Source organism: Pan paniscus, chromosome 21, assembly GCF_029289425.2.
Source record: "Pan paniscus chromosome 21, NHGRI_mPanPan1-v2.0_pri, whole genome shotgun sequence".
NCBI lineage: Eukaryota > Metazoa > Chordata > Mammalia > Primates > Hominidae > Pan > Pan paniscus.
In genome coordinates this window covers 11507217-11528132 of record NC_073270.2, presented here as the reverse complement: position 1 = coordinate 11528132, position 20916 = coordinate 11507217, and the positions used below count along the sequence as shown (strand labels likewise).

The following is a 20916-nucleotide window of genomic DNA, read 5'->3' as shown; positions in this document are numbered from 1 at the left end:
AAAATTAAACGACCTAACACTTAGTGTGGGTTTTTTGTTTGGTGTTTTTTTTTTTTTTTTAAGATAAGGTGCTCACTTTGTCACCCATGATGGCACAATCATGGCTCACTGGAGCCTTGAACTCCTGGGCTCAAGTGATCCTCCTGCCTCAGCCTCCCAAGTAGCTGGGACTATAGGCACACGCCACCACACCCAGCTTTTTTATTTTGTGTAGATATAGTCTCGCTATGTTGTTGAGGCTGGTCTCGAACTCCTGGCCTCAAGCTATCCTTCTGCCTCAATCTCCCAAAGTGTTGGGATTATAGGCATGAGCCACTGTTGCCTGGTCTTAGAAACTGACATTTTTTAGAAGTTACTTTTTTCTTTTTTTTAAACGAAGTAGAGAATTGCTCTGCAAGGGTACTTTATAAAAGTCTCACCAGATCTGGCCACCAGATTAGCCTGCCCAATGAATCCAGCCTGGCTGGCTCTGTTAGTCCCGTGGAATTTTCATACCAGGCATTTGGTATGGGTTGTTTTTGTTTTGTTTTGTTTTGTTTTTTTTAAAGGCTGAGGCTCATCTGAATGTGTCCTGGTGGGATGGGGAAGGATTATCTATACCTTTTTTTCTTCTAATGAAAAGGGTGTGGGCAGAATGGAAACTGACCAAGCTCTGCTCAAGGAGCCAGGGTAGCTGTGGTTTAGAGAGGCTGGACGAAGGTCCCCCTTCCCTCATCAACTTGTCTGCATTTTGTCCCCAAACAATATCATGTTTTCAGAATCTGCTAACAAGGCCTTGAAGTTTAAAGCTGGTTTTGTTATTTGGGCCCCTCCCATCTTCCTCTCCTTACAACGGACTTGATATGAGGCCTGTTAAAATCGTGGAATTTGCAGACTTTAATGCAATGGGCCATTCTCATGACCGTGGCGATGCAAGGAACAGGCAGTGTGCTGACACGCCCTTCTCTGTTTTTTACAGCTATTTGCCGACAAGGCTGCAGTCCCAAGCATGGGTCTTGCAAACTCCCGGGTGACTGCAGGTAAATAAACTGGTCTTTTGTGAGATTTCTTTTAATTTTCCTTTATGTAAGAGAGGAACTGACTTTATTGTGACTATGCCTCTTTTTTCCTTGGAGAACAAGAAAGCTTTTTTTAAAAAAAAATTCAGATAGACACATCCGAAGCTTATTAAATTATACCAGCTGTCTGGTGGAATGCACATACCACTTCTCTCTTGGAATAAAAAGAAACTCTTTGGGCATAGCCAGTGACTTCATGTGTTAACTGTTCTGTAAATTGATAACACATTTTTATAATCTTCCCTTACAGTGCTGATGGGCTAGATGGAGGGATGTGGGCTTGTTTCTTTGCGTCTCTCTCCTCTTCCACCGAGGCTTTCTTCTCCCAGCCCCCTCCCCCACTTTTCCCATCAATAGGCGAAAGTCCAGCATTCTTTAGAATGGGATTAGTCCAATCTCCTGGCCCCTTTGCAGGCGGGAGCTGGGTTGGTGCTGAGAGGTTAATGGCTGCCCTGGAATCTTGTCAGTTGAGCCTGATGAATGTAGACTTTTGCTGCAGTCCTTTGAAGTCTGTTCCTTTATGGTCCAGGAACAATGCGGAAGCCAAAGGGAGGCCTGCCCTGACCACTTCACGATGGCGGGTTTTGGAACTTCTTGAAATTTATATTACGCCAGTTTGGAAAAGGCTTATTTTGGGAAATATTGTTGGTGTCTGTGGTGTTTTTGGCAGTCTTATGCTTTACTCTCCCTCCTCCCAAATTTTAAGGAGTAACGCTAAATGGATCCTTTGAGCCTGTCACTTTTGCCCCCAAAGCTACTCTGACATGAGTAAAGGGAATCTTATGAAACATAGTCTAAACCAGTATGTCCCAAACTAATGTTATTTGGGGATCTTATTAAAACGCAGGTCCTGATTCTATAGGTCTGGACTGAGCCCAGGTTTCTGCATTTCTAACAAGCTCCCAAGCGATGCTGCTGATGGGACCATCAGCAATCACTGCCCCCAAACCTCAGTACTCAAAGTGTAACTTCCAGAATTAACAAGGGAGCTGTTAAAATGCAGGTTCGTGGGCTCCGTCCCACATCCATAGAATCCTAGTCCTTGGTTTGGCCCAGGAGTCTGCATTTGACAAGCTGGCCACATGACTTTGCTGCTTAGTAAATTTTGAGGCTACTTCTTTAAAGAGAACTATCTGTGGCCTTTACCTTTATGATTCCACCACTCCGTCTGTTCCCCTCCCATGCAAGGGGGAACATGGAACTAAATTAAGAACTGGTTGTCCCGAATTGTCTCTTCCTACACTTCAGAAAGATAGTTTATTTCCTGGAAGGCTGAGGGGCTTCTCCTGCTGTCTCCCATTGGTGGCGATGGACTGTAGTATTTAACAGCATTGCTGTCCAATGCGGAGCAGGAATCCACCTACCTTAACTCTTCCTAATTAAGGGTGTTCTGGAGAAAGTCCCAATGGCAGTGCTATTAGTGATTCCAAGCCTGCTCCCTGCTCAGATGGATATCAGCGGAGGCCGACTGTGATTTGTGCTGCTGTCATCAGAACACACATACAGCTATACAGGGGAGGGCCCTCCCAGCCAGAACAACAGGCTTTGTTTCCAGAATTTAGCCCTTTCTCTTTCGAAGTCCCACCTCCCTCTCCCTGCCCAGACACGCACTGATGGCCTTATTTACTTAAGGTGCGACTTTCCCACACATCATTTGCATAGTCTCCCAGCCCAGTTTTCTCTCCCTACCTTGAAAGAAAGTCAAAACAGAACCTTCACGCTGAGGAAGTTCAGGTTGTGTCCTGCTGCAGAAATAGTTGACTAGCAAGTTACCTTTTGGATTATGTATTACACAGGTTATTTTTTTTTTCACCCCCACATGAGAAAATTTACTGGTTTTTGTTGTTCCCAAGTAGACTGAGTCCCTTTCCCTGGGTATACATGCTTGCTTATTGCAAGCCTGCCAATAATATCAAACTTAATTATGAATCATCATCTGAGGAAAGTCACTTCAATTTCTCATGAGAATCTTAATCATATATTATTAAACTGGGATAACTTGGTTGGTGCCTCTTTTAGGGTCAGTATTTTTATTTGTTTTCTTTTGAAGTCATCCATGGCCTCTTGTGGTTGCTTTTTTATGCTTGGGGATTGAGGTCTCTTTAATTAGGTGAGGTTGGGTCCTCAGCTGCCTCTCCTTGCCTTTATGAGGCAACTTGAAGAGGGCTAGTGATCCTGAATTTGGAAGAGAATAAGGGAAGATGGTGAGAATATTGCCATTTCATAATCAGTTCCCTCTTACTATCTTTCAGGCTAAGAATATCAGCCTTGACAGAATGGCTACCCCCTTACCTCCCACTAACGTGGGTGTCCGCTTTTGAGAAATTATTTAGATTGTAATTTTGTTCTTATCTTACTCCTTTAGTCACTTGTCACGTTGACATTCCATTTTACATAAACCAGAATCCAGTGTCTAACTTTAAACCACACATTCTAGTGATTTCTTTGCATGTGGGTGTGCATAGCTTGGTTTCAGAAGTTAGGAAGTGGTTAGTCAGTATTCTCAGGGGTTAAGTTGACTCTCAGCCGTGGGTGATTAGCTATTAGCTAGATCCCTATAATTTTCCCATGACAAGGATTTGCTAGCCTGCCTCCCGCTCTTGGGAAACCGAAAGCCTTTCCTTCTGGGGAGCTAGAGGGGGCGGGGGTTGTTTTCCAGAGTTACAGCTGAGCAGCTTAGGGGGTTGGCGCTGATCGTGGCTTTTCCCAGGTCCCGTTCTGGAAACATGTTGCCCATCCCACCCGCACCCCATCCTCCACCCTCCACCCTCCACCGGGAGGCTAGTTGATGTTTCTCCCTGCCTTCCCCCACCCTTGTTAAAGCTTGGCTCTTGAGAAGGCAATTAAAGTTTCAGAGGGCTTGAAAATTGAAGGGAGAGTGGTTTGAGACGCTGCCCCCTCTCCCACCCCAGGTGAAAGTTGTTGTATTTGTTTTTGTTTTGGCTTGGGGATCAGAGGCACTATTTGGCCCCAAAAGAGTATGATTAATCAAGGTGCTTATATAAAAGAACCTCAACTCCGCCAATACTAGATAAATTAAGCAGACTGCTTTCTTTTTTTTTCTTTTCTTGGCAAAGCAAGAAATCACTATAAATTAGCACACAGTAATGGGACACAAATTATGGAGTTGGTTCCAAGTGTTGTCATTTCCTTCTCCTTCCCTATAGAAGTGGGTTTAGAGAGCCTACTCTGGCTTTGGCCAAGGGAGGGTGCCCCTTTCTCTCCTTGTTTTTTTAAATAAAGCGTCATCGTGAGGCAGTTTCCTGCTGCACTTGGTGGCTTGTTGCATTTCTGTGCGCTGGGGTCATGACTTTCTGTGCAGACAAAGAGCAGAGTGGCAAGTGCAGCGTCTGCAGAGACTTTGGCATAGCTCTCTTGTCACCGAGAGAGTCCTTTCCTCTACGGTCTGTCGCAACTAGGTGCACGGGTTGATTTATTCCATGCCTTCACCTTTGGCTCACTCGTGTGAGCCTGAGAAGAGAGTGGCTTTGTGAAGGGCATCCCCATGCTGGCCTCTTCCCAAACAGCCCTCCTTTTGTCAGGAGTCGGCTGGGAGGGAACCTCAGCTCAACTGTGAAAATGTTTGTTTATACGGAGCCCCTGATGAGCCTTGGGAGTCTACCTTCCTGTCCCCAGAAACAAAACAGAAAAAGCCTGGACTTTGCAGTCTTCCGTTTGAATTGTACAGGTGTCTCTTAACGTTCAAAAGGCTAACCTGGAGGTGTGCTGTGTGTCTCCAGGTGCCAGTACGGCTGGCAAGGCCTGTACTGTGATAAGTGCATCCCGCACCCGGGATGCGTCCACGGCATCTGTAATGAGCCCTGGCAGTGCCTCTGTGAGACCAACTGGGGCGGCCAGCTCTGTGACAAAGGTATGGCCCTTAGGGATGAGACCAGGGTGGGATCTGGGGGTGGGATGGCACTAATTTGGTTTCTAATTTTATTGGCAGGGGCTTTTATTCTGAATTCTCCTTGAATGCTGTGTGGGTTTTCTGGTTTTTCTTTTTAAAAGACGATTGGGGCTAGAAGCATGGTGGGTTCGCCATCTTCACAGGCGTCTCTTAGTGACTCCAGGATCTTTTTGGCAGATCTCAATTACTGTGGCACCCATCAGCCATGTCTCAACGGGGGAACTTGTAGCAACACAGGCCCTGACAAATATCAGTGTTCCTGCCCTGAGGGGTATTCAGGACCCAACTGTGAAATTGGTAAGTGGTCCAAGATGAATGAGAGCCCTTTGTCTAATTTTTCTGTACTCAGCTTTTAAAAAATATACTTAAGGACTTGTTTAAGGAAAAAAAAGTGAAAATAGCCTCCAAAGATAGGCCTTATCCCAACCATTCTATAAGCCTTTGTAACTTTCAAGTCTCTAAAGTTTTTTGGGTGATGCTGATTCATATAGGAGGCAGCGGGAGATGAAATGACCCCAGCTCTGAGATGTCTTGGAATGTGGTTAGAGACAGCTCAGCGAGAAAGATGACTTCCTTTCTTTCCTAGACACAGCAGGGTCCTATCACACGCTTGCTTTTGGTTTTTGAAATATGCTTGCACTAGTGGCTGTGGTGTGGGATTCGGTTGGAGGGGGGTGTGGGGAGGTAACGGTGTGCAGGCATCCCTCTCTGACTGCCATCCTGGTTTTTGCAGCTGAGCACGCCTGCCTCTCTGATCCCTGTCACAACAGAGGCAGCTGTAAGGAGACCTCCCTGGGCTTTGAGTGTGAGTGTTCCCCAGGCTGGACCGGCCCCACATGCTCTACAAGTAAGTCCAGTTTTCAGCCTGTGTCCATTCTAAGGATCCTTGTGCCAAGATACCACGCTGGGGAGAGGTACCTAGGCTTGTCCAGTGTGAATGTCTCAGTGAGAGAGGGGCGGGTGCAGGCCTAAGTCTGGTAAGCAGTCTGGTGGCTTGTGTGTTTGGAAGTCTCCCAGCACCCCCATCCTGTCCCACTAAGGTTGCGCATGTATCTGTTCTTGGAAGGAACATCCTCGTGGAATCGCTTGTTCCTTTGCATCTGCTTCCTGGAGCTGGCCACCTTCCAATTGTGGTTATTCTTCTTGCAGCCATGGAGAGGCTGCCTTCAGGGGAGGTTGTCACTTACTACTGGATTCTGTCATAGGGCCAGGGGGCCCCAAAGAAGAACCTGGCCTGCAGAGTTCCTTTGGCTGTGAGACAGGGCTGTATATCAGAATCACCTGGGCTGCTTTACAGTGTAAATCTCTGGGTCCCCTAGATTCCCTCCAGAATCGGGGAGTCCATGGTCTTTGATAAACTTCTGGAATTCTGCAGTGCAGCCAGGTCTGAGAACCGCTGTCATCAGCACCCCAGGTGTGGTTATGGATGTGGATTTCTGGGGTCAGATTGCCTGTGCTGGTCCTAGGCCCCCACCTGTCACTTGCAGAACTCCAGCAGGCCACAGAAGCTCCCCGGGCCCTCTTTAAATGGCACAGTAGCAATTCCCATCTCCGAGGGTTGTCATAAAGACACAAAAGTGAATACTTCATAAATTGTTAGGAGTTGTCTCTGGTCAGAGCAGAAGTGGAGAATGCAGCCTCTAGGTGTGCTATTTTGGGCAAACTCTGTAAGCAAATGAGAGGAATAAGGTTTTCCACCTGTAAAGAACTATTTTTCCTTACTTCTTAGCTACTTCTGAGCCATGATGAAACTTTTCTTTAAAAATAAAGATTAGGCAGATAGAGATGTCCTGTGTTCCTCCTGGGCGGATGCTCCGTCAGTATCCAGCTGTCTTTCTCCCCCACTGCTTAGGTTGGGGATTACATGAACTGGGGCAGTGGGGGATTTAAAGCTAAAATCAAGGCTTCGGCCTTATCGTCACCGTCCCACTTGTCCTGCTGTAGCTTTCCTTGTAGCAGGTGTCTGGCTCTTCAATGACAGCCCCTCATGTAAGAGGTGATGTTAAAGGATCTAATTGTCAGATGGATTGAATTAAATTGTCAACCCCCTCCTTTTCTTGTTGACCAGACATTGATGACTGTTCTCCTAATAACTGTTCCCACGGGGGCACCTGCCAGGACCTGGTTAACGGATTTAAGTGTGTGTGCCCCCCACAGTGGACTGGGAAAACGTGCCAGTTAGGTAAGAACATCCCTGCGACTGTAATTTTTATACCAAGGTTGGCTTTGATAGTCAAAGCCATTACAGAAGACGAGCGTGTGGCCGGCAGTGTGAGTTCACACTCCATCATGCTAAGAAGTAATTTATTATCAAGAGTCTAGCAGGCCTGGGAGAAATAACTTGAATGCAAATGGACTAGCTCTTTTAGGCCCTGTGGGAAAGTCGTGGGATTCCTTGAACCATGTCAATCGTCTGTCCGAGGAGTGTTCAGCTGGGTTCCAAAAGGGGATGATCTCATGAGGAATGAGCTGTCTGCATTCTTTTTGCCACATTTAAATCCCAGCAACTAGGCTGCGCTGGGTTTTGCACAGAAATGCCTGGTGGCTTTCTGCTGTTTTGTTGGGGGCTGGTTAGCTAGCAGCTGGAAAGTTATCAATTAGGGTTCTTATTGGATAATAGCTAGGGAGAGGGATCAGATGCTTAAAATAGAGGGAACCTCTAGTATCTTTTATTTAGCTAGCTTATTAAAATGTCTCATGTCTCAGACAAACTCTGGCCTGTTCTTTTTTTTCCAAGGTGGGGGAGATGGGGGTTGAACTTCATTTCTCATGCTCATCCCCATCTCCTTTCAGATGCAAATGAATGTGAGGCCAAACCTTGTGTAAACGCCAAATCCTGTAAGAATCTCATTGCCAGCTACTACTGCGACTGTCTTCCCGGCTGGATGGGTCAGAATTGTGACATAAGTGAGTGACTTTGTTTCCATTTTGATTTTCATGAAACTTGGGTAGCCGACTTGCTGGTCCGTACTGGGGCTCCAGTCCTAGGACTTGAGCAGTAGAAGGAAAACCTTAGAGTGGGAATGTTTTTTTGAGAAGGAGTGGTCAGGGCAGCAGTGAAAACATACACTTTATCAGGCTCATTAGCTGCGAAAACCAGTCATATTCTGATAATGTGGCTGAAACAATGATGTGAAGTTTCACTCCCTCATTCTGGAAGAATTAGGGAGGGTCCCCACCCAGCGTAATAACCTTATCTCACGGAAAGCACACAGGAAATCTGATTTGAAACTTATCTATCCTGAGCTGAGAAGGCTTTTCAATTAAGCCCAATTTCACTGTAAATTACCTCTTTAAAATGATGACTTATTTATTTTTTAGATATTAATGACTGCCTTGGCCAGTGTCAGAATGACGCCTCCTGTCGGGTATGTAAATCTTTGCTTAAATCAAAACTTTGACAATTGACAACAAATCTTTAGATTTGTGCGACACTAGGAGAGCTCTGTCCCTGTGAGATTTAAAAATTTGGGTGAAAAAAGAGTCTCTTGGAAGTTTCACTAGGGCTTATGTTACCCCAGCCTCGTGGGAGTCATTTTGAAGGCATGCACGTAGAAATTCCTCTAACCACTTTCAGAGGTTTAGCATTTGGCTATTTCAGTGAACCAGCTAAACCACAACAGTCATGCTAAACCGCTGAAGCCCTGTGTTTGTGGAATACATAGAAAAAAAGCATGTGTCTCTCTCTCCCCTTCTCTTCTAGGATTTGGTTAATGGTTATCGCTGTATCTGTCCACCTGGCTATGCAGGCGATCATTGTGAGAGAGACATCGATGAATGTGCCAGCAACCCCTGTTTGAATGGGGGTCACTGTCAGAATGAAATCAACAGATTCCAGTGTCTGTGTCCCACTGGTTTCTCTGGAAACCTCTGTCAGGTGAGTGGTGGCAAAACCTCAGATGGCCAAGTTTTAGAGCAGAGCCGCTGCCTCCTCCGCTTCCCTTTTCTTTTCCCTCAGCTCTTGTGTCTGGAATTTCCTAACATCTATTAACATCCTATTGATGAGAGAGTCTCTGCTAGACAAATGCTGGTGGAAGGAGATACTGACGAATTATTTTCTCCTTAGTGTCTTCGTCTTTGTGTTCTTTTTGGTTCCCTCCACCCCCTCTTGTGCTCCCTCTCCCACTCTGCCCTGTTGTTTCAAATACTGGACATTGGCAGTCCCTACAGCATAGAGATGTATCTTACAGGGTGTCTCCTAATAGAAACCGAAGGAACTGTCAGATTCCAGTGCCTGCTGCCCCAGAGAAGTTATCGTGACACCTTTGTTTTACTCTGATCCCTCCCCCTTTTCGCTGTTCCTGATATTTGCAGCTGGATATCGATTATTGTGAGCCTAATCCCTGCCAGAACGGTGCCCAGTGCTACAACCGTGCCAGTGACTATTTCTGCAAGTGCCCCGAGGACTATGAGGGCAAGAACTGCTCACACCTGAAAGACCACTGCCGCACGACCCCCTGTGAAGGTACCTCCCTTCTCCCGGGACCTGGCTGTCTCCAGACTTGCTCCTTTTGTCCCCACTTACTACCACTGCCCCTTGTTACACTTGAGAAGTAATGTATTGGTGAGGAGGACCTCTATAGTGAAATGATCCTGCCTGTGTAGCGGGCCGCAACACGTGGAAACAATCTATTCAGGCCTGCCAGTGGGAGAGCCGTGTCTACAAGTAGCCCAGGGGAGAGAATGTGAAATCCATTTAGCATTCCTGTTCTGGGGTGGGCTGATGTGCAACGCTGAGGCAAATGCCTGAGAACAGCACTGTCAACAGAACTTCCTGCAACGGCAGACAGTGGGGGATGTTCTGTATCTGCACGGTCAGGTATGGGAGCCCCAGGCCATGTGGACTGTGACTAGTGCAACTAGAAACTGATTTTATTTCATTTTAGTTCATTTAAATGTAAATAGCCACATGTGGCCAGTGGCTGCTGTATTAGGCAGCACAACATTTAAAGCTTCTATAAGATTGTCCTTGAGCCTTGCTTAAGATCAAAAAGGAAGTAAATAAAGCAGGTCCTTTTTCCTTAGCAAGTGTTTACCAAATTGGGTAGATGTCAAAGGTAGGATGAAGGGGATCCACAAGCATGTGGGTTTTCCTGGTTGTGGAGGGAGAAAATGCTTTAAAACTCTTTGCCTGGAGTCTCAACTTTGCCTGTCATAATGTGACGTGGCACGTTGCCAGTATTCTTGGCTTCCCTGGGGTGTGTCTCATTAGCCAGAGGGTCCCTGTCTCCAGGAAAGTGGGCTTGGCCCAGGCCCTTGGCTTAGGAATGCCGCATCTGTGGGTGCATGGCTGTGATCTGATCCCAAGCCTATCTTCTAGTGATTGACAGCTGCACAGTGGCCATGGCTTCCAACGACACACCTGAAGGGGTGCGGTATATTTCCTCCAACGTCTGTGGTCCTCACGGGAAGTGCAAGAGTCAGTCGGGAGGCAAATTCACCTGTGACTGTAACAAAGGCTTCACGGGAACATACTGCCATGAAAGTAAGACTCCCTCATCCGGGAATGGACCAGTGCTCCCCAGCCTGCCCCTGCCCCTGCCCCTGGCCCACCCTGGGATCATTGGTGTTGAAAGTTTTTTTTTTTTTTTTTTTTTTTTTTTGAGACCGAATTTTGCTCTTGTTGCCCATGCTAGAGTGCAGTGGCACGATCTCGGCTCGCCACAACCTCGGCCTCCCAGGTTCAAGCGATTCTCCTGCCTGCCTCAGCCTTCCTGAGTAGCTGGGATTACAGGCATGCGCACCACGCCCAGCTAATTTTGTATTTTTAGTAGAGATGGGGTTTCCCCATGTTGGTCAGGCTGGTCTCGAACTCCCAGCCTCAGATGATCCACCCCACAACTTGGCCTCCCAAAGTAAAGTGCTGGGATTACAGGTGTGAGCCACCACGCCCAGCAGTGTTGAAATTGTTTTAATCAGAAACAGTAAGGCTGGGGAGACTGGTCGAGGCTTATCCTTACATCTGGGATCTAAGACTGAGGTCGTGTTCAATTTACCAGATCACTCTGCCTCGGAGCCTCCATATCTATGTTGGAACATTCTGGAATGTTGCTAGGTTGGGTGATTCCTCTTTTCTGTAGGAGTTTCTTCCCCACTTTCACCTAGTACAGGTGACTAAATGCCCATGTGAGGGCGTTAAGTGGGTAAGGCACTCTCTGGAAGCTTCTGCTTGATAAGCCGCCTGTCTAATTTGAGAAACAGCCCTGATGGAGGGTAGCAGGTGGAGGTGCCAGGTGCATTGTGTCAGGAGGGAGCCATGAAAACTGCCGAACAGTGCTTGTCTATGGCTTCACAAGTCCTTCAGTTCTTTTTTTGCTTTACTTTGTTTCATAGATATTAATGACTGTGAGAGCAACCCTTGTAGAAACGGTGGCACTTGCATCGATGGTGTCAACTCCTACAAGTGCATCTGTAGTGACGGCTGGGAGGGGGCCTACTGTGAAACCAGTGAGTCTGCCACTCTTTGGGGAGCTCTGGGGTGTATGGGTCATGTTGGAGGGATCCCACTTCAACGTGGGAAACCTTTCTTTGTACTGGAAATCGCTGGAAGCAAGACCGCAGTGATTTCTGCACTGGGACAGTATCACTTGTGTCTCATTTGCATTTATGAGTACTGATGATAGCTTCTGGGGAGGAGCTTCTGCTGAGGACCTATAGAATTAGACTGTGTAATAAATATTCCTGCTTGCAAGGAAAGTCATATTTCTACTTTCATTTCCATGGGACTTCCAGAGGCCCACCCCACATCTTGCTTAACTTGTGGCATTCAAAGTAACCCAGTTGGGAGCTCCTTTATTCCTGGAAAAGCCTGATTGTGTTAAAGTACTACGACTGTGGCTGTTCTCAGAATAGGGTGTTGGATGTAAGCAGTAGGAAAGGCTTGGCTCTCGCCTGTCGTGAGTGGTCCTGGATCTCGTCTTCAGCCGATTGTCTCCCCTTTGATTCTAGATATTAATGACTGCAGCCAGAACCCCTGCCACAATGGGGGCACGTGTCGCGACCTGGTCAACGACTTCTACTGTGACTGTAAAAACGGGTGGAAAGGAAAGACCTGCCACTCACGTAAGTGGTAGTTGGCCTTGGATGCTATCTCTGGGACCCTTCCCTCTGTCTTCTGTGGGAGGGGGCCACTGGGACTCACACTGAAATATTTTCCTCCAGGTGACAGTCAGTGTGACGAGGCCACGTGCAACAACGGTGGCACCTGCTATGATGAGGGGGATGCTTTTAAGTGCATGTGTCCTGGCGGCTGGGAAGGAACCACCTGTAACATAGGTAACTTTCTGCCCCACATGGGATCTGCAGTGGGCATGGCCACCTGCGCGTGTCTGCTGGTTGGCCCCTGGAGCTTATGATATTTCTCTGGGCCTGGTTCTTGCCCCTCCAGACTGTTTCTGGATACTCAGGGAGGGTGGTCGTGTCTGCTCTTCTTTTATAGCCCGAAACAGTAGCTGCCTGCCCAACCCCTGCCATAATGGGGGCACATGTGTGGTCAACGGCGAGTCCTTTACGTGTGTCTGCAAGGAAGGCTGGGAGGGGCCCATCTGTGCTCAGAGTGAGTGTCCTCCCCCCTTGAACTCTCCCAGGGCTGTCGGAGCAGATCCTGACACCCTTGGGGACTTGCAATGGAAACCAGAAGCAGAGCTGTTTGATGTCTGCTTTTGTATCACCTGGGTCTGCATTAATGACTTGATGGGATACAGCCCTGACCTGGGCATGAGAAAGTCGCCAATGAGATAAGTGGAGACAGATGGCGTCTCAGTTCCCAGCTCTGGGTCTGACCAGCAGCCTGTCTCCTTCCATTCTCACCCCCACCCCTATCCCCTACCAGGGCCTCTTCCTGTGTACATGTGTCCCACAGCAAATGAAACTAAGTGTGGTGTGGGCCTGGTTCCAATTTAGCAAAGGTATTTTGCTGGTGTTAACTACGACTTTATCATTTGGGTATTAGGGAAATAAGTGGTGGTTTTACTTAGGGCTAAGACCGCTTTCCCTGTTGAAGTCCTCACTATTAAGTTGTCTTTTCTTTGCAGATACCAATGACTGCAGCCCTCATCCCTGGTAAGTGTGACATCCTTTTAAGCCAGCACTCATCCACTATCGTGTGTGTGTGTGTGTGTGTGTGTGTGTGTGTGTGTGAATCACCCAGGGATTGTGTTTAAAATGCAAGTTCTGAGTCAGGAGGTCTGGGGTGGGGCCTCAGACTGCTTTTCTAACAAGCTCCCAGGTGAAGCGATCCTGCTGCCCCATGGACCACACTTTAATTAGCCAGGTTGTGTCCTCATTTAGAGCAGTGATTTTTCAACCTTGGCTGCACACCAGAATCACCTGGGAGCTTTTAAAAATCCCGCTGCCTGGGCTGCAACCAAGACCTATGAAATTAGACTTTCTGGGGGTGGGACCCAGGCATCAGTATTCTTTTAAAATTCCCCAGGCAACGGCCATGGGGTGAGAGCCACTGACTCTAACTGGTGTGGTGACATGTGAGCGATTGGCAGCCAGAGTAATGGACTGGGAGGTTGGTAACCAAGGTGGTCTTTGCTTTCTTAGTTACAACAGCGGCACCTGTGTGGATGGAGACAACTGGTACCGGTGCGAATGTGCCCCGGGTTTTGCTGGGCCCGACTGCAGAATAAGTAAGGACTGTCTCCGTCTGGTTTTCCCAATGGCTTTACTGCTTCATTCCATGCCTCAGCCCAAGACTTTCATCTTTAAAAACAAAGCCACCATTCCCTTTAAGTAGCTCTCATAGAGCAAAGGATCTCTCTCCTCCAGCTGGGATTAAGATATCCCAGGCTGGATTCTCCTACCTGCTGGTGGTTCCCTGGGTGGTGTAGCCCTCCTTGTTCTTGGGGAGAGAGTGCCAGCCACAGAATCTGATGATTAATCTACAGTGGGGTCCTGAAGAAAGTATGTGCATTTCCCCATGACTAACATGAAATTATGGGCAAGCAGACGTTAACCACAGCTACATTGGTATAGGATAAAGCTAATACAAACGGAAGGGAGGGCGACTGTGGCTTCCAGAGGCTTGTCCATGCTGGGTCTGATCAGGCCCTGGAGAAATGACTAAAACAGGAAAATAGGGGCAGGCAACGCAGTTTTTCAAGAGGCTTAAAGCATATTATTTTGAGCCTTTTCTCTACTTTTTTATAAGCCCTTTCTCTTACAGAACAAAAAAGGTGCTAGAGTAGTTATGGTTTGATTCTTGTACCCAAATTGTCTGAAATTTTACTGGTGCTTGAAATCCAAGTCTGGGATTAACTAGTCTTCAGCACTAGATGGGGGCAGGTTGTATCTGTTTCATGTTTCTAAATAAACAGTTGGCAAACTGTGGCCTAGGGGCCGTATCCAGCCCACTGTCTGTTTTTATAAATACAGTTTTCTTGGCACACAGCCACACATTCATTTATGTATTGTCTATGGCTACTTTCATGATGCCACAAGGGTTGGATAGTTGTGACAGAGACTATATACCCCACAAAGCCTAAGATGTTTACTGTCTGACCCCTTCCAGGAAACTTTGCCAGGCTTGCTGTAAATTGCACTGTCAAAGGAATCAAATTAAAAATTGCTGCCTCCCAAAATGGTTCTCCACTGTTAGAACTCAGGATGGTGGTGGTCTTTGGGAGCCAGTGATTGGAGGTTTTTGCAATAGATCTGTTTCTTCTTTTGGATGCTGCTTACCTGAGTGAAAATTCATCAAGCTTATGATGATATGCTTTTCTTGTATGTTATGTCAATAAAAACAATCTCAAAACATTGCCACACACCGTCAGTCCCTAAACTTGAACTCCATTTCTCCTAGACATCAATGAATGCCAGTCTTCACCTTGTGCCTTTGGAGCGACCTGTGTGGATGAGATCAATGGCTACCGGTGTGTCTGCCCTCCAGGGCACAGTGGTGCCAAGTGCCAGGAAGGTATGTGTGCCAGGCTTCAGCTGCCCATGGGTCTTCTGGGGTGAGCGAGCTTTGCAGTCACCATTTGACTTTTCACAAATAAGCCACTGTGCTCAGGGAGGGAACACACAGTGGGGCTACAAGGGAAAGGGAACGTGAAGAGTCTTCCCCAAAACAGGTAGCTGTTGTTTTTGGTCAGCTGTTGCCACAAAACTGTGTACCAAACCATCCCAAACTGCTGTGGCTTGCAGCAAGCATTATTTTTATTGCTCATGATATGCAGCATGGGCAGAAAGATTGCGCTGTGGGTTGGGTTCGGTTCGACCAGTGGCTGTGTCTGGGGCATATTCCTTTCATCGCCAGTGGGTAGGTGTGCAAGAGGCTGGTCAAAGGCTCTGCTCACATCACATCTGCCAATGTTACATTGACCAGAGCAGGTCTTGTGGCCAAGCGCAGAGCCAGCAAAGGCAGGAAGTACACATGCTGTTACTGTGGGAAGAATGATCTTAACATGGCAAAGGGCACAGGCATAACCATTTCTTAACAGGGACCAAAGAATTGAACCCCGATCCGGTTCACAGAAAAATAAACTGCTCACCCGTCTCCACCTGTCAGTTTCAGGGAGACCTTGCATCACCATGGGGAGTGTGATACCAGATGGGGCCAAATGGGATGATGACTGTAATACCTGCCAGTGCCTGAATGGACGGATCGCCTGCTCAAAGGTAGGACATGATGGCTGCCGCAGTTCACCTGTGTTCTGGAATCAGGGATGAGCATGCCTGCTAAGCTGCCAGCTTCTGTTTTTCTCCAGGTCTGGTGTGGCCCTCGACCTTGCCTGCTCCACAAAGGGCACAGCGAGTGCCCCAGCGGGCAGAGCTGCATCCCCATCCTGGATGACCAGTGCTTCGTCCACCCCTGCACTGGTGTGGGCGAGTGTCGGTCTTCCAGTCTCCAGCCGGTGAAGACAAAGTGCACCTCTGACTCCTATTACCAGGATAACTGTGCGAACATCACGTTTACCTTTAACAAGGAGATGATGTCACCAGTATGTAACAACCTTTGTTTTTTTTTTTTTTTGAATGGTGGATGTCTGCTTGCTTGCTTTAAAGGAGGAATGCCATGAGCTAGGATCTACTTCTCCCTAGCTTACGTTCCTGTTTTATAATAAAGTAAGCTTGAACTTAGCCCAGCCTCAAAGAGAACATCTCAGCCTTTTGTTCTTCCTCTCAATCTTACACGTGTGTGGGTTTTTAAAAATCGTTTTAGGGTCTTACTACGGAGCACATTTGCAGTGAATTGAGGAATTTGAATATTTTGAAGAATGTTTCCGCTGAATATTCAATCTACATCGCTTGCGAGCCTTCCCCTTCAGCGAACAATGAAATACATGTGGCCATTGTAAGTATAAGACCCATTCACACCTCATTATTCGACTGCAAGGCAGTTAACAAACTTCGGTTAACCAGTGTCTGAATGGAGCAAATTCACTGACAAAAAGCTTTGCAGACACAGATTGTCGAGTAATTTTGAAGAAAGGCTGCTTTGAATATTCCCCTGACTCTCAAGTCTGACAATTGTTTTTCCAGTCTGCTGAAGATATACGGGATGATGGGAACCCGATCAAGGAAATCACTGACAAAATAATCGATCTTGTTAGTAAACGTGACGGAAACAGCTCGCTGATTGCTGCCGTTGCAGAAGTAAGAGTTCAGAGGCGGCCTCTGAAGAACAGAACAGGTAGGTGTCAAGTGGGACTAGTTTGTGTGATGACAGATGATCTCATTATACTATTCAATAAAGCCATCAGGTCGAGGGATTACCTGGCAGTACCCTACCCTCGCAGGAGCTCCCAATTTAACTGAGAACTGAGGGCAGCCTACTTTACTAAGGTCACATGGCCCATGGGAACAGAGGTCTGCCTCATATTTTCCTTCCCAACACACTATGCAACGTTCCCTGCAGAACAGGTATTGTGCTAGATCCGTGACAAAGCCCTAGGACACTGCTTGTCCTTTGTCCTTGAGTTTGAAGCTGTACAAAGCCTGACTTGGCATTTTGGTGTCCTGGGACAGCCCAGCCACTGCTGAGCTCTGTGAGGCTCGAAGGCCCCGCAGGATGTCCAGGCTTCCCTCCTGAGGATCTCGAGCACCGTTTCAGCCAAGGGAGAGATTGGGCATGGAGCCATGGCACGTTTGAGCTGTCTGTGCTAATTTGAATCGGATTTCTAGTTCTGAAAACCAACTCCTGTACTGAGCTGCCTCAGTAGCCAGACTTAACAAGACACTGCTCTCCCCATGCGAAGTCAAAGAGCCTGTAGGAGCTGCCGCTCCACCCAGTCTCTCCAGGGATAAGAGTATCAAGGTCTACAGGGGCCTGATCCCAGCATTTGCTTATCAAGTTGTGAAGTGACCACATGCAATGATGAAAAGGGACTTGTCCCTGTGGCCCCCCTCTTAGGGATAAAGGGCAGGAGAACCACTGTTGGTATTCTTTTGTTCCTGCGATGATGCTTTTTTCTTTCTTTCTTGGAGAGTTAATTGGTTTTGTGCCTGCCTTACAGATTTCCTTGTTCCCTTGCTGAGCTCTGTCTTAACTGTGGCTTGGATCTGTTGCTTGGTGACGGCCTTCTACTGGTGCCTGCGGAAGCGGCGGAAGCCGGGCAGCCACACACACTCGGCCTCTGAGGACAACACCACCAACAACGTGCGGGAGCAGCTGAACCAGATCAAAAACCCCATTGAGAAACATGGGGCCAACACGGTCCCCATCAAGGATTACGAGAACAAGAACTCCAAAATGTCTAAAATAAGGACACACAATTCTGAAGTAGAAGAGGACGACACGGACAAACACCAGCAGAAAGCCCGGTTTGCCAAGCAGCCGGCGTACACGCTGGTAGACAGAGAAGAGAAGCCCCCCAACGGCACGCCGACAAAACACCCAAACTGGACAAACAAACAGGACAACAGAGACTTGGAAAGTGCCCAGAGCTTAAACCGAATGGAGTACATCGTATAGCAGACCGCGGGCACTGCCGCCGCTAGGTAGAGTCTGAGGGCTTGTAGTTCTTTAAACTGTCGTGTCATACTCGAGTCTGAGGCTGTTGCTGACTTAGAATCCCTGTGTTAATTTAAGTTTTGACAAGCTGGCTTACACTGGCAATGGTAGTTTCTGTGGTTGGCTGGGAAATCGAGTGCCGCATCTCACAGCTATGCAAAAAGCTAGTCAACAGTACCCTGGTTGTGTGTCCCCTTGCAGCCGACACGGTCTCGGATCAGGCTCCCAGGAGCCTGCCCAGCCCCCTGGTCTTTGAGCTCCCACTTCTGCCAGATGTCCTAATGGTGATGCAGTCTTAGATCATAGTTTTATTTATATTTATTGACTCTTGAGTTGTTTTTGTATATTGGTTTTATGATGACGTACAAGTAGTTCTGTATTTGAAAGTGCCTTTGCAGCTCAGAACCACAGCAACGATCACAAATGACTTTATTATTTATTTTTTTTAATTGTATTTTTGTTGTTGGGGGAGGGGAGACTTTGATGTCAGCAGTTGCTGGTAAAATGAAGAATTTAAAGAAAAAAATGTCAAAAGTAGAACTTTGTATAGTTATGTAAATAATTCTTTTTTATTAATCACTGTGTATATTTGATTTATTAACTTAATAATCAAGAGCCTTAAAACATCATTCCTTTTTATTTATATGTATGTGTTTAGAATTGAAGGTTTTTGATAGCATTGTAAGCGTATGGCTTTATTTTTTTGAACTCTTCTCATTACTTGTTGCCTATAAGCCAAAATTAAGGTGTTTGAAAATAGTTTATTTTAAAACAATAGGATGGGCTTCTGTGCCCAGAATACTGATGGAATTTTTTTGTACGACGTCAGATGTTTAAAACACCTTCTATAGCATCACTTAAAACACGTTTTAAGGACTGACTGAGGCAGTTTGAGGATTAGTTTAGAACAGGTTTTTTTGTTTGTTTGTTTTTTGTTTTTCTGCTTTAGACTTGAAAAGAGACAGGCAGGTGATCTGCTGCAGAGCAGTAAGGGAACAAGTTGAGCTATGACTTAACATAGCCAAAATGTGAGTGGTTGAATATGATTAAAAATATCAAATTAATTGTGTGAACTTGGAAGCACACCAATCTTACTTTGTAAATTCTGATTTCTTTTCACCATTCGTACATAATACTGAACCACTTGTAGATTTGATTTTTTTTTTAATCTGCATTTAGGGAGTATTCTAATAAGCTAGTTGAATACTTGAACCATAAAATGTCCAGTAAGATCACTGTTTAGATTTGCCATAGAGTGCACTACCTGCCTTAAGTGAGGAAATCAAAGTGCTATTACGAAGTTCAAGATCAAAAAGGCTTATAAAACAGAGTAATCTTGTTGGTTCACCATTGAGACCGTGAAGATACTTTGTATTGTCCTATTAGTGTTATATGAACATAAAAATGCATCTTTGATGTGTTGTTCTTGGCAATAAATTTTGAAAAGTAATATTTATTAAATTTTTTTGTATGAAAACATGGAACAGTGTGGCCTCTTCTGAGCTTACGTAGTTATACCGGCTTTGCCGTGTGCTTCTGCCACCCTGCTGAGTCTGTTCTGGTAATCGGGGTATAATAGGCTCTGCTTGACAGAGGGATGGAGGAAGAACTGAAAGGCTTTTCAACCACAAAACTCATCTGGAGTTCTCAAAGACCTGGGGCTGCTGTGAAGCTGGAACTGCGGGAGCCCCATCTAGGGGAGCCTTGATTCCCTTGTTATTCAACAGCAAGTGTGAATACTGCTTGAATAAACACCACTGGATTAATGGCCTGTAGTGTCGAGGTGAATTGTTTGTGAGCAATCAGGGGAACTGGCCACAGCACTGAAAGGGTTTTAAAGGGTTTGGAATTGGTGTTGGGAAACGAGCAGGGAGATTTAATGTCTGCCTTTTTTTTTTCCCCTGGCTACTTAGATTCATATTAATGTCCTGTTGTAAGGGTGTGGTCTGAAATGACTCTTGTGCACATTTACCCATGGGGTGGTTTCCTCACGGCACAGGAGGTGGTAGTTGCAAGCTTCTGGTGTTCAGGCTCGTCACTCATCACCTTGTTCCCAGGGAATGAGTGTTCTGGCCTCACCGTGCAGCCTTGGAGTGCTGGTGTTCTGGTCTTCTGTGAGGTTCCAGAGTTGGGCTGTCCCCACCTGTCACGGGCAGGAGAACTCTGGTTCTCTCACTTGTGGCTGGTGGAGGCCCTGCCCCCGCATCGCGTGGTGGGGTGTGGGAGAAGCTTTGCCTCTGGCACCTCTGCGGAAGGAATGAGCTGTGGTAACAAGCACATGGACAGCTTCCAGCAGCCGTGCAGAGTCACCAGGAGTTCCCTGCTTCTGGCTAGGAAAGCCAAAGCTCACCCTTCTCAGAGCCATCCCCCAGCACTTCAACATTCAGGCCTGTCCACCCACGTCCGGTTTTCATACAACTGGCACAGCAGACTTTGAATGGAGGAAAAGCTGATGGGGATGTTTTTCTTTGTTCTCGGGGAAACATTTTTTCTTTTAGGCTTGGAGTTGTGCTAAGGAACATCTTAAGAATGAAAGATGAGCTTTAAGTGTCCTGGGCTCCTTGTGCATGAGCAGAGGCCATCGAGGGATTTGGGATTGTGACAACCCTAAGAGGGCCAACACTGTTTTGGCTCATTGGGGAGGTGGCCTGAAGGACCCGGACAGCGAAGAGTTGAGGTTTCCATGACATCTCCCTGCCCTAGCGTAGCTCCGCTTTCTCACCAATGTCTGCCAGTAGACAGCTGGGTTTCCACAAGGTGGGGTCAAAGGGAGGGAGAAATCTAGATCCTACTAGCCAGGAGACAGTCATTTCGCAGCAGTGGAGTCAAACACTATCCTGAAGCAAAACCTTGTTCTGGTGGTTTGTAAACTTGGATTCTGCAGGACCCCAGCATTCCTTGGGTAGCTGCCAGATGCTTTTGTGCCAAGAAAAAAAAAAAAAAAAAGTTGAATGAGTCTCTGCAATTCTTTATTCCAGGAGGGAAGG

The 20916-nt window shown here is 46.8% G+C and overlaps 1 protein-coding gene across 1 annotated transcript in view; it reads left to right on the top strand.

The window, feature by feature from the left end:
- JAG1 (jagged canonical Notch ligand 1) overlaps positions 1-19406 on the top strand; it is a 36001-nt gene extending 16595 nt beyond the window's left edge. Inside the window, exons 5-26 of the mRNA XM_003810571.5 lie at positions 959-1019; positions 4799-4929; positions 5146-5265; positions 5702-5815; positions 7037-7150; positions 7762-7875; positions 8290-8336; positions 8672-8845; positions 9283-9433; positions 10289-10453; positions 11302-11415; positions 11917-12030; positions 12130-12243; positions 12407-12523; positions 13002-13029; positions 13519-13604; positions 14777-14890; positions 15485-15594; positions 15684-15917; positions 16139-16270; positions 16459-16609; positions 17433-19406. Of these exons, the coding sequence (XP_003810619.1) occupies positions 959-1019; positions 4799-4929; positions 5146-5265; positions 5702-5815; positions 7037-7150; positions 7762-7875; positions 8290-8336; positions 8672-8845; positions 9283-9433; positions 10289-10453; positions 11302-11415; positions 11917-12030; positions 12130-12243; positions 12407-12523; positions 13002-13029; positions 13519-13604; positions 14777-14890; positions 15485-15594; positions 15684-15917; positions 16139-16270; positions 16459-16609; positions 17433-17890 (2963 nt within the window). The 3' untranslated portion in view covers positions 17891-19406. The remainder of the gene's footprint in view (positions 1-958; positions 1020-4798; positions 4930-5145; positions 5266-5701; positions 5816-7036; positions 7151-7761; positions 7876-8289; positions 8337-8671; positions 8846-9282; positions 9434-10288; positions 10454-11301; positions 11416-11916; positions 12031-12129; positions 12244-12406; positions 12524-13001; positions 13030-13518; positions 13605-14776; positions 14891-15484; positions 15595-15683; positions 15918-16138; positions 16271-16458; positions 16610-17432) is intronic.
- The last annotated feature ends 1510 nt before the right edge of the window (positions 19407-20916 follow it).